Source organism: Tachysurus vachellii, chromosome 18 (assembly GCF_030014155.1).
Source record: "Tachysurus vachellii isolate PV-2020 chromosome 18, HZAU_Pvac_v1, whole genome shotgun sequence".
Taxonomy (NCBI): Eukaryota; Metazoa; Chordata; class Actinopteri; order Siluriformes; family Bagridae; genus Tachysurus; species Tachysurus vachellii.
The window spans coordinates 22,131,898-22,144,397 of record NC_083477.1 but is presented as its reverse complement, the minus strand read 5'-3'; the positions used below and the strand labels follow the sequence as shown (position 1 = coordinate 22,144,397).

Below are 12,500 nucleotides of genomic sequence, written 5' to 3'. Positions count from 1 at the left end.
AGGGTTCTCTAACACACTCAGGGTTCTCTCACACACTCAGGGTTCTCTCACACACTCAGGGTTCCCTAACACACTCAGGGTTCTCTAACACACTCAGGGTTCCCTAACACACTCAGGGTTCTCTAACACACTCAGGGTTCTCTAACACACTCAGGGTTCTCTAACACACTCAGGGTTATTGGTTCTCTAACGCACTCAGGGTTCTCTAACACACTCAGGGTTCTCTAACACACTCAGGGTTCCCTAACACACTCAGGGTTCTCTCACACACTCAGGGTTTTCGAACACACTCAGGGTTCCCTAACACACTCAGGGTTCTCTCACACACTCAGGGTTTTCGAACACACTCAGGGTTATTGGTTCTCTAACACACTCAGGGTTCTCTCACACACTCAGGGTTCTCTCACACACTCAGGGTTATTGGTTCTCTCACACACTCAGGGTTATTGGTTCTCTCACACACTCAGGGTTCTCTCACACACTCAGGGTTATTGGTTCTCTCACACACTCAGGGTTCTCTCACACACTCAGGGTTCTCTCACACACTCAGGGTTCTTTGTGTGTCCAGGAGCAGGACTGAGGAACAGTGATGTACATTAGTGAGGCAGAGAGAAAGTAGGAGAATAAAAGCACCTTCCCGTCCTGTCCGTGTGTCGGATCAGGAGTGAGACGGAATCGTACCTCTCTGTTTAAGGCACCAAGAATTCACACTAAATCATGATTCTGAAATTAATCCAATCGTTATCGTGTCCTCGTAATCAGTGATGAAAGGAAAAGAGCTTTCTTAAAGTGTAAAAGCATCGCAGAAGAACCGCTTCACCGAGTGGTTTACATCTGAGACGTGTAGTTAGCAGGGAAAAGTCCGACGTTACCACGGAGACGTCCTTTCCACCACGATGCATCGGAACGATCCAGAACCTCAATTACGTCACCGGCGTTGAAGCCCAACTCATCCTCTTCCTCTGCGATGAAGTCATACAGAGCCTTTACCTGTATGGATGGCCTCTGTCATAACACACACACACACACACACACACACACACACACACACACACACAGACACACAGATACTGATACTGAGGAGATAATAAAAGTAAATAAGCAAATAAGTTTGTGTGTGAGTGTGTGTGTGTGTGTGTGTGTGTGTGTGAGTGTGAGTGTGAGTGTGAGTGTGTGTGTGTGTGTGTGTGTGTGTGTGTGTACCGGTGCAGGTAGGATGTCAGAATGGCGCCTGGGTGTTGGTAGGGTGTTTACAGGACTGTTTTTTCCTGCAGAACCCATACTGTGACTTCTCTCCTCCAGACTGCCCTGTTTATTCTGACAATAAACACAATTTTACATTAACACATTATTTCACTGTTGTATGTTCTTTGTGTAAGTTAACTCTGTGTGTGTGTGTGTGTGTGTGTGTGTGTTTGTGTGTGTGTGTGTGTGTGTGAGAGAGAGAGAGAGAGAGATTTACAGGCTGAGTGTGAATTTGCTCAGTAGGTCTGCGGTGGGCTGAAGGTTGGGGTCGGTTGTTGTCTTTCTTTACCTAAAATAATAAATAATAATAATAATCACTGAATCTGTGTGTGTGTGTGTGTGTGTGTGTGTGTGTGTGTGTGTGTGTGTGTGTGTGTGTTTGTGTATGTGTGTTTTTACAGGATGAGGTGCTGGGAGTCTGGGTTCCTCTCCAGTTCCGTCTCTCAGGAAGATCTCTTTCTGCTTGGAGATGGATGATGTTTTGTAAAAGTCCACCAGCTTGTTGAGGGACATGAACTTCTCAGTCCACAGGTAATATTGACCTTTTTTGTCCTTCAACACTTTAAAATGTTGCACATCAAACTCATGTCTGAAAGCAGAAAAAGACACAAAAAGATAATGAAGAGCTAAAAGCACACACACACGCACACACACACACACACACTCACTTACACACACACACACACACACACACACACACACACACATTGTATCCTCATTAACATGCACATGGTGTAGTGTCAGTCCTTACTCCCTCTGCTGGTGCTCGCCTGCATTACACCCTGATAAGTACAGCATCAGCATGAAGGTCGATCTCATTGTCAGGTAACTAACATGTTCTCAATACTTTCGTACAGAAGAAGCTAAATTAAGAATTGTCTGCAAATCCAAGCCTCTCACTCCACATGTTTTATTCCAGATGTAGATTTAGGATGACTGGAGCATTTTGTTCTGTCAGTAACATGTTCATTTAAACACTTGTGTACCACTGACTGTATGAACACACTGTAGAGCACCACAGATGATGCTGAGGAACAAGTGAAGACAGTTCCATCATCCAGTCATACTGCAGTCGAGTTTTTTACTCATTATCTACACTTTAGGGAACACACACAAAACACTGGTGAGATGTGTGTAGTTCACACGGTTCCTCTAGCATGAGATAGAGTTCTTCAGTTTGTTCCTGTAGAGGACTCTTTTTAGAGGACTGTGAGAGAAACAACGGAAGGAAGACAAAAAAAGAAGTACTGAAAGTTCTGATTCTCTGCTGATACTAATACTGTAGTTCCTGTGTGTGACGGACGTCTGAATAGATTTCTAAAAAAACCATTATGACCATCATCTGACTGAAGAACCACTAAGGAACCCAATCAGCTCAGCAAGTTGCGTGTGGTTTTGATGGTGTGAATATTGAGGTTGTGTGTGTGTGTGAGTGTGTGTGTGTGCTCTGGTTCAGACCTGACAGAGATGGAGAAATCTCCAGGTGAGCTCTGACTGCCGCGGATCAGGAAGGCTCCCACCTCTCGAGACTTGAGCAGTTCTTCTGCAGTGCTGCGGCCTGCGTTCTCCTGGAACCAACTGTACACAAACACTCTGATCATAAAGAGGAATGACAGAGCATTCACACACACACACTCACACACACACTCACACACACACTCAGACACACACAAACTTGCACACACATACATTCACACATACAAACATTCACACACACACACACAAACTCACACACACTAAGACACACACAAACATGCACACACACACACACACACACACACTCACACACACACTCAGACACACACAAACATGCACACACACACACACACACACACTCACACACACACACACACACACACAAACTTGCACACACATACATTCACACATACAAACATTCACACACACACACACACACAAACTCACACACACAGACACACACAAACTTGCACACACATACATTCACACATACAAACATTCACACACACACACACACACACAAACTCACACACACTCAGACACACACAAACATGCACACACACACACACACACACACACACTCACACACACACTCAGACACACACAAACTTGCACACACATACATTCACACATACACACATTCACACACACACACACAAACTCACACACACTCAGACACACACAAACATGCACACACACACACACACACACACTCACACACACACTCAGACACACACAAACTTGCACACACATACATTCACACATACACACATTCACACACACACACACAAACTCACACACACTCAGACACACACAAACATGCACACACACCCACACACACTCACACACACACACACACACACACACACACACACACTTTAATGTAATAGAACACATCTATTGTTTCTGCAGCTTTGGACAAAATATTAGCACATAATTAAAAAGATTCATTATCCATCAGGTTCATGGAGAATTCTGTACAGATTATTATGTACAGACCCTCATCACTGTGTGTCTACTGCAGTTCCTTATGACTGTCACACACCTGTATAAACCAGATGAAAATATAGATTGTGTATAAGGAAAGGTTCTGATGAGCATGTAGAGGAACGTACCTGGGGATCTGTCTGTCCACGTAGTTTTTTGGAATAAATCCTTCGTGTCCGTGCATTTCTGCTTTTAACCACTCGTCCTGAGAGCCGATGATCTGCACACAGATGCAGAGTTACACCTACACGCTTCAGGTTCTTCAGTGTTTCCTCTTAAGGACTCCATAAAGGTTCTAACAGAGTGTTTCTGTATCACAGTTTTCCCTTGAGGAACCATGTGTGTGTGTGTGTGTGTGTGTGTGTGTGTGTGTGTGTGTGTGTGTTATCTGGGTTAATGTGCTGTACACACTCCAAATTATTACTCATTATTGTCTTCTAAATGCCGTGAACCTGATATTTAGCCTACATGTAAACCCTTTATAGAAAAAAAAGATCTTTTTTAAGGTTTCATGAAATAATTCAGGGTTCTCACCTCCTAAAACCTCTACTTACATAAACACCTTAACTGGAAGCACAACTGCAGAACCTTAATGGGTTCTAAGTTCTAATGATGTTCATTTCCATTTTGGAGACATCAGAGCAGCCTCAGTGTCATTTAGAATATGAAAGATTTGTTTAAGGGGTTTTTAAGTGTTTAAGAGTTCTTGGTGTTCTGTCTGAAGCACTGTTATTGGGTTCTACAGAGAACCTTTGAGAGTGTTCTAGTGTTAGCGGTGCAGTATCTCTACCTTCAGGATGTCTCCTTTACGAAAGCTGAGCTCATCTTCAGCCGTGGCATTGAAGTCAAACTTTCCTCGTACCTCCATGGCCACAGAGCGAGGGGACCAGGGGAGAATTGAGCAAGACACACACACACACACACACACACACACACACACACACACACACACCTGGTGCAGAGACAAATAGCTGTGGTTACTGTGACTTTCATGCATGAACACATGTCAAATGTCACCTTAAAATAAACTAAAATGCCAGCAGTCATGCGTGGACGTATCTGATAGTCAGTGTTTTTCTGTACTGAACACTGAGCTGAGGTGTTGATCCTCTCCTAACACCATGCTAGACTCTGAAGGTGTTAATTCATTCTCTCAGACTGCAGCACAGCTGTAGCTTTGAACATATGAGTAAACGTGTGAGTGAAGGTTCTTACGTTTCTGCTGTTGATCTGGTGATGAATCGATGCAGAACTCAGCCGTGAGCCGTCAGTGGAACCTACAGAACATTATTAAATCCCCTGCAGAACAGAGGAGGAGGAGGAACCTCATTATAAACACACTTTAACACCTTCAGTACTACAAATTAGATTCAAATCTCAGAGGTTCTTTAGTGCTACTCTGGGGAAACCGTTACTTGTTCCTCTGAGAACTCTATTAGAGAACACTGACCTTTCCGTGTAGAACGTTTAGTTTTAAAGGCTAATTATCCACTGAATCCTTAAAGAACATTTAAAGTTCAGGGCCCATATTTATAAATATTCTAATAATGATCTCAGTGAGGTCCTAATTTAAGATGAATATATTTTATTTTTAATGGGATCTTCCCTTTAACTTTAAGAGGAAATGCCAACATTGCTTAGAATTTTCTTAGAGTTACATCACTAAGAGGAACTCTGAACACATTTAAAGACATTAAGCGGTTCTTTGCTTGTACGTCTTATTTGTAAGAGAAAAGCAGTGATGTATAAAGTAGTAGAAAGCAACACTGGAGTAAAAGTACAAGTATCGTGCTAGAAAAAGACTTCAGTAGAAGTGAAAGTGACCTTTTAGAATATTACTCAAGTAAAAGTCTTAAAGTATCTGATATTTACTGTACTTAAGTATCAAAAGTCATTTTCTGATATTTAATGTACTTAAGTATTTGAAGTAAAAGTAAAAAGTAAAATTTCAGTGATTTTCAGTAGACATAAGATCAGGGGCAGTTCTAGGGTCTCATCTTTAGGGGGTTTTAGTCCTCAGTGAGAATTTAAAACAAGAAGAGTTTTATATTATATATTATATGACTACATAGTGACAAAAGTTATGGGATTATTTAAAATGACAAAAGTGGACACCAAAATTTTATGCATGATGTAATGATGTCAGTCTTGAATCAGATCAGTTCATGTGTGTGTGTATTCTGTACAAACAGTGTGTCTAATGAATGCAGTCATTAATAAACTAATATTCACAAGACAAGACTCTGGTAATAAGAATAGTGACATTTCACTGCTTTTGGTTGCCTCTTTGCGGCTTTCAGCCGATTAACGTTATAGATAAACGGCTCCAGCTCTGACTGCGCGTGCACGCTGTATTAACAAAGTATTTGTACTCCGTTACATTACAACACTGGTGAAAAGTGAGCTGGAAGTAGACGGAGATAAACAGGAGCTGAATCCTGAGTCTTTGTGCTTGACTCATGTGTTGGTGTGTGAGCTGAGAGAGCTGAGCTTATCGTACAGGAAACACAACCTGAGCTTGTAAAGTGTGACGTGAAGCGTGTTCTGTGTTCCACAAGAGCTACCAGTAATTAAGATCATCCCCTCCGCCTGATCCGCACAAAGGAAGCAGAGGAAGAATCACTGATTCGATTACAACCAGTTTCTCACTCACACATTGAGTCTTTTACAGCTTTTACAGTCTTTTTTGTGTCTTTCGGTGTCTCTGATTCTAAAATCCCAAAACTATTTGAATCATTTTTCTTTTCAGTGACTTTTATGGCTGTGTTTTGTTTCATTTAGTCTTTTTGCTCTCTGTTGCTGTTGTGTGGTTAGAATAACGAGTCGATCTGAATAATGATCTGAAATCCCCCCAAACCCCAAAATAATAAACTGGAAATGTGTGTGTGTGTGTGTGTGTGTGTGTGTGTGTGTGTGTGTGTGTACTTCCTCTGTCTCTACTCAAACTCATCACTTTAAAGTTTCTATTTCTCTTTAATGTTTACAGAAACTTCCTCCTGGAATTCAGAGATAAGGTCTGAACGATGTGGATTGTTGCTGTACGCGTCCCGGTGACCGTTACTATAGAAACTGTGCTGTATTAAAATGAGCTCATTAATATAAACCTGTTGTTCATGTAACTGCTGGAACACTTGTGCTATAAGTTGTATTACACAAACATCCAGATTAATACGTTTACAATACGTTTATAGACACAGACGTCAAATGTTGCTTATGAGAAGCTCATTAAACAACAACAGTCTGTATGTACGCAGGATAGAGAAGGTTAGAGAAGGTTTTTTTATAATGACTTTGAAGGATGGATTTTTGTTCATTATAACTGTTCCCTTTCTTTCAGAAAGATGGAACGAAATATTTGAGAAAGTTGAATGTCAGGAAATTGGGGCTGAAAGTGGAAATGGAAAGAGTTCTGGTGGAATGTGGAAAACAACGCTGCAGCTCGCTGTGTTAGTGATGAATAGTGTGATGATACGAGAGATTACACAACTACAGCTTTTTATTACTTTAGAGTTCTGTACAAAATGATATTATATTAGAGTGACAGAATAATGTGACAGAGGTGTAAAAACAAACCACTAACAAAGAAAGAAGGTATACACTATACACTATACACTATACACTATACACTATACACTATACACTACTGTATATTATACACTATACACTATATTATACACTATACACTATATTATACACTATACACTATACACTATACACTATACTATACTATACACTACTGTATATTATACACTATACACTATACTATACACTATACACTATACACTATACTATACACTATACTATACACTATACACTATACACTATACACTATACACTATACACTATACACTATACACTACTGTATATTATACACTATACACTATATTATACACTATACACTATATTATACACTATACACTATATTATACACTATACACTATACACTATACACTATACACTATACACTATACACTACTGTATATTATACACTATACACTATACACTATACACTATACACTATACTATACACTATACACTATATTATACACTATACACTATACACTATACTATACACTATACACTACTGTATATTATACACTATACACTATACTATACACTATACACTATACTATACACTATACACTATATTATACACTATACACTATACACTATACACTATACACTACTGTATATTATACACTATACACTATACTATACACTATACTATACATTATAATATACACTACACTATACACTATATTATACACTATACACTATACTATACACTATACTATACACTATACTATACACTATACACTACTGTATATTATACACTATACACTATACTATACACTATATTATACACTATACACTATACACTATACTATACACTATACACTATATTATACACTATATTATACACTATACACTATACTATACACTATACACTATACCTCCACTATACTATACACTATACACTATACCTCCACTATACTATACACTATACACTATACTATACACTATACACTATACTATACACTATATTATACACTATACTGTACACTATACTATACATTATAATATACACTACACTATACACTTACTCTACAATATACCAATGCTATACTCTATTCTGTACAATATATTACCAATAATCCACAACTGAACTGAGCAATATACAGCATCCTAGCAGTATACAACACAATTCACCAGCATTATACAATTCAAGCCCCACTCCACCCCACTATACTCCACCCCACTACACCCCACTATACTCCACCCAACTACACCCCAATATACTTCACCACACCCCACTATATTCCCCCCACTCCACTACACCCCACTATACTCCACCCCACTATACTCCACCCCACTATACCCCACTATACTCCATCACACCCCACTATACTCCACCCCACTATACTCCACCCAATTACACCCCATTATACTTCACCACACCCCACTATATCCCCCCCACTCCACTACACCCCACTATACTCCATCACACCCCACTATACCCCACCCCACTATACTCTACTCCACTACACCCCATTCCACTACACCCACTATACCCCACCACACCCCACTACACAATATAGCACGTTTATACATCACCACAGTATCACACTGTATCCTGTACCATCATATTAATAGAAATAGTCTCTGCTCACGAGTTGGTTCCTAACTCTCATGTTTTGTACACAACATGCAACCCACATTACACACAAATGAGACACTGAGCACGACACAGATACTGAACAACCCTTTCACTTTAAAAAGAAAAGCTTTGAGTTGAAGTCACACATCCTTATTTGTGTTTCTACCCCATATTAATGAGATGTGACACAGCGCGCGCTCCCCAACTCAGTCCGGATACTATACCAAAAGTGCATTACAGCCAAACTCCACTCACTAAACACACAATAAACACACTAAACACACTAAACACACACTCATCTGTTCATCACTTGCATGTAAATAATGAATACATTTAAAGATGTATAAAATCTGATTATTACCCTGCTCTGTCACTCTCATCTCTGTCCGCGCGCGCGAGGAGCAAAAACTGGAGAAGTGCGGGAGCGCGCATCTGCCAGCACGCGCTTGTGTTTCGCGGCAACAAACAGGAAGTGGTACACGTGAGTTTATAGACAACGTCTTTAAATGATTTATGTAGCTATTATTTCATTGCTATAAATGATGCACGAGGGTGAAAGGGGACGGAGCAACGGAATTATTAAAAAATAAAGCATGATGAAGATATCAGTGACATCAATAAATGAGTTATTATAAGTGTTTATATGTTCTCATTAAGTTCAGTGCAGATGTGCAGTGTTTATATGTTATTATTAAGTTCAGTGCAGATGTGCAGTGTTTATATGTTATTATTTTCAGTGCAGATGTGCAGTGTTTATATGTTCTCATTAGTTCAGTGCAGATGTGCAGTGTTTATATGTTATTATTAAGTTCAGTGCAGATGTGCAGTGTTTATATGTTATTATTAAGTTCAGTGCAGATGTGCAGTGTTTATATGTTATTATTAAGTTCAGTGCAGATGTGCAGTGTTTATATGTTATTATTAAGTTCAGTGCAGATGTGCAGTGTTTATATGTTATTATTAAGTTCAGTGCAGATGTGCAGTGTTTATATGTTCTTATTAAGTTCAGTGCAGATGTGCAGTGTTTATATGTTATTATTTTCAGTGCAGATGTGCAGTGTTTATATGTTCTTATTAAGTTCAGTGCAGATGTGCAGTGTTTATATGTTCTTATTAAGTTCAGTGCAGATGTGCAGTGTTTATATGTTATTATTTTCAGTGCAGATGTGCAGTGTTTATATGTTCTTATTAAGTTCAGTGCAGATGTGCAGTGTTTATATGTTCTTATTAAGTTCAGTGCAGATGCGCAGTGTTTATATGTTCTTATTATTTTCAGTGCAGATGTGCAGTGTTTATATGTTATTATTTTCAGTGCAGATGTGCAGTGTTTATATGTTCTTATTAAGTTCAGTGCAGATGTGCAGTGTTTATATTACCAAGTCATCTGGAACAGAAGCAGATCTCCAGTCCTTAAAGCTCCTACAGTGGACATGTGAGCATCGGAACTGAACCATGGAGCAACAGAAGAAGGAGGCCTGGTCTGATGAATCGTGTTTTCTTTTACATCCTGATGGCAAAGTGTGTATATGTGTGTGTGTGTGTGTGTCTTGTGGAAGTGATGGCACCAGTATGCACTATGGGAAGAAGGTGGTCTCAGTGTGATGTTCTGCGGGAAACCTCGGGTCCTGCATTCGTGTGGATGTTACTCTGACACGTACCACTGACCTAAACATTGCTGTAGTTCACCTCTTCATGGACACTGTGTTCCTTAATGTCAGTGTCCTCTGTCATCAGGGTGATGCTCATTTTGAGGAACATGACAAACATTTCAAGTTGTTGATGTCGCCTCCAAATTCCCCAGATCTCATAGAGCATCAGTGAGATGTGGTGAACAAACTTAAAGGACCTGCTGCTAACATTTTTGGGTCACATACCACAGACACCATCAGAGGTGTTTTAATGTGTTTTAACCTGATATCTGTGTGAAGATCTTCACATCCCTGTGACACGCCACTGGAGATTGAGGTTTCAAAGAACTTTATTGTCAGATGTACCAGCTTCCTTGTTTGTTAGTTTGCATGTTCTCATGATGCTGAACAACACAAACACAACAACAACAGCTTCATTTAAATGCTGGTACAGATGTTCTGTTCCTCTGAGATCTACCCAGAGTTCCAGAGTACACTCTCAGTGAGCGTATTAAACTCTTATGCTGATACATCTGTGAGTTTTAGCCTGTTACAGGAACATAATCTACCCCAGAGAGCTGTGATGCAGACTGACAGGAAGCAGAGTTACTCTTCTTGTAATCTTCTTGTCACTAACGCTATAGCAGCTGTTTTCTCTCTTATAAAGATTAATAAGATCTCAGCTTGTCATGTTACTGAGAAACCACAAAGGACAAAGCACCAACACTGGACACTCATTCTGTAATGTTTAATAAACATCTCATTCATTCATTCATCTTCTACCGCTTATCCGAACTACCTCGGGTCACGGGGAGCCTGTGCCTATCTCAGGCGTCATTGGGCATCAAGGCAGGATACACCCTGGACGGAGTGCCAACCCATCACAGGGCACACACACACTCTCATTCACTCACGCAGTCACACACTAGGGACAATTTTCCAGAGATGCCAATCAACCTACCATGCATGTCTTTGGACCGGGGGAGGAAACCGGAGTACCCGGAGGAAACCCCCGAGGCACGGGGAGAACATGCAAACTCCACACACACAAGGTGGAGGCGGGAATCGAACCCCGACCCTGGAGGTGTGAGGCGAACGTGCTAACCACTAAGACACCGTGACCCCTAATAAACATCTCCTTAATTTAATAAAATCGTAGAATATCAGAGATTATAAGCGTGTGGATCATCGCTGTACACGGCCATGTGATGGTGCTGTTACTATGGAAACCGTAAGGTATCAGAGTAAGAACATTAAAATAAACCTGCACTACAGTCAGAGCTGCTGTTAGAGAGAATTTACCAACACCTTCTGGTTCTGTTGAATGTAAAAACTCTTAAATGTCACTCAAGTCAAATGATTCTGTTATTTCACCACAGCGAGAAAGACAGTGGAGATTAGAACATGTGAGGATTTTAACACCTACACTGTTTATCTCCATGAAGTCTACAACAAACTGGAAAATTCTGTTGTTTCAGCTGAATCTGTGTGTGTGTCTGTGTGTTTGTGTGTGTGTGTGTGTGTGTCTGTGTGTGTGTGTCTGTGTGTTTGTGTGTGTGTGTCTGTGTGTGTGCCTGTGTGTGTGTGTGTGCCTGTGAGTGTGTGTGTTTGTGTGTGTGTGTTGTATGTGTGTGTCTGTGTGTGTGCCTGTGAGTGTGTGTGTGTTTGTGTGTGTGTGTGTGTGTTTGTGTGTGTGTGTGTTGTATGTGTGTGTCTGTGTGTGTGTGTGTGTGTGTGTGTTTAGACATGACAGGAAATCACGTATGACATTATATGTGTGGTTTTTCATTCTCTGTATATCTGTTTCTCACTTTCCTTCTCTCTCTCTCTCTCTCTCTCTCACACACACACACACACACACACACACACACACAGTTACACAACTAAAATATGTTTTTTGACTGATTTTTAACTTTATGTCAGAATATGATTTCTTGAAAGAATAATAATAATTCTGATTTCCTTCCTTCTGGAGTAAAATCTCCCCAGTTTGAATCCCAGGTCCA

General features: G+C 40.2%; 2 protein-coding genes across 4 annotated transcripts in view; one reads left to right on the top strand and one right to left on the bottom strand.

Moving 5' to 3' along the window:
• Window positions 1-9,307, bottom strand: part of LOC132860900 (growth factor receptor-bound protein 2-like) — a 9,419-nt gene extending 112 nt beyond the window's left edge. The window contains exons 1-9 of one of the 3 annotated variants that reach the window (XM_060892200.1): window positions 9,228-9,307; window positions 4,924-5,007; window positions 4,499-4,660; window positions 3,837-3,928; window positions 2,704-2,823; window positions 1,645-1,834; window positions 1,463-1,534; window positions 1,204-1,317; window positions 1-1,005 (exon numbers count right to left, since the gene is read on the bottom strand). The exon at window positions 1-1,005 is cut by the window's left edge and continues 112 nt beyond it. In XM_060892200.1, coding sequence (XP_060748183.1) covers window positions 829-1,005; window positions 1,204-1,317; window positions 1,463-1,534; window positions 1,645-1,834; window positions 2,704-2,823; window positions 3,837-3,928; window positions 4,499-4,576 — 843 coding nt within the window. In that variant the 5' untranslated portion in view covers window positions 4,577-4,660; window positions 4,924-5,007; window positions 9,228-9,307 and the 3' untranslated portion in view covers window positions 1-828. The remainder of the gene's footprint in view (window positions 1,006-1,203; window positions 1,318-1,462; window positions 1,535-1,644; window positions 1,835-2,703; window positions 2,824-3,836; window positions 3,929-4,498; window positions 4,661-4,923; window positions 5,008-9,227) is intronic. The other 2 variants (XM_060892201.1, XM_060892203.1) reach the window with 2 other exon arrangements.
• The window catches only part of sgsm3 (small G protein signaling modulator 3), a 234,304-nt gene that overhangs the window by 125,135 nt on the left and 96,669 nt on the right, over window positions 1-12,500 (top strand). The gene's annotated exons all lie outside the window — the stretch shown is intronic.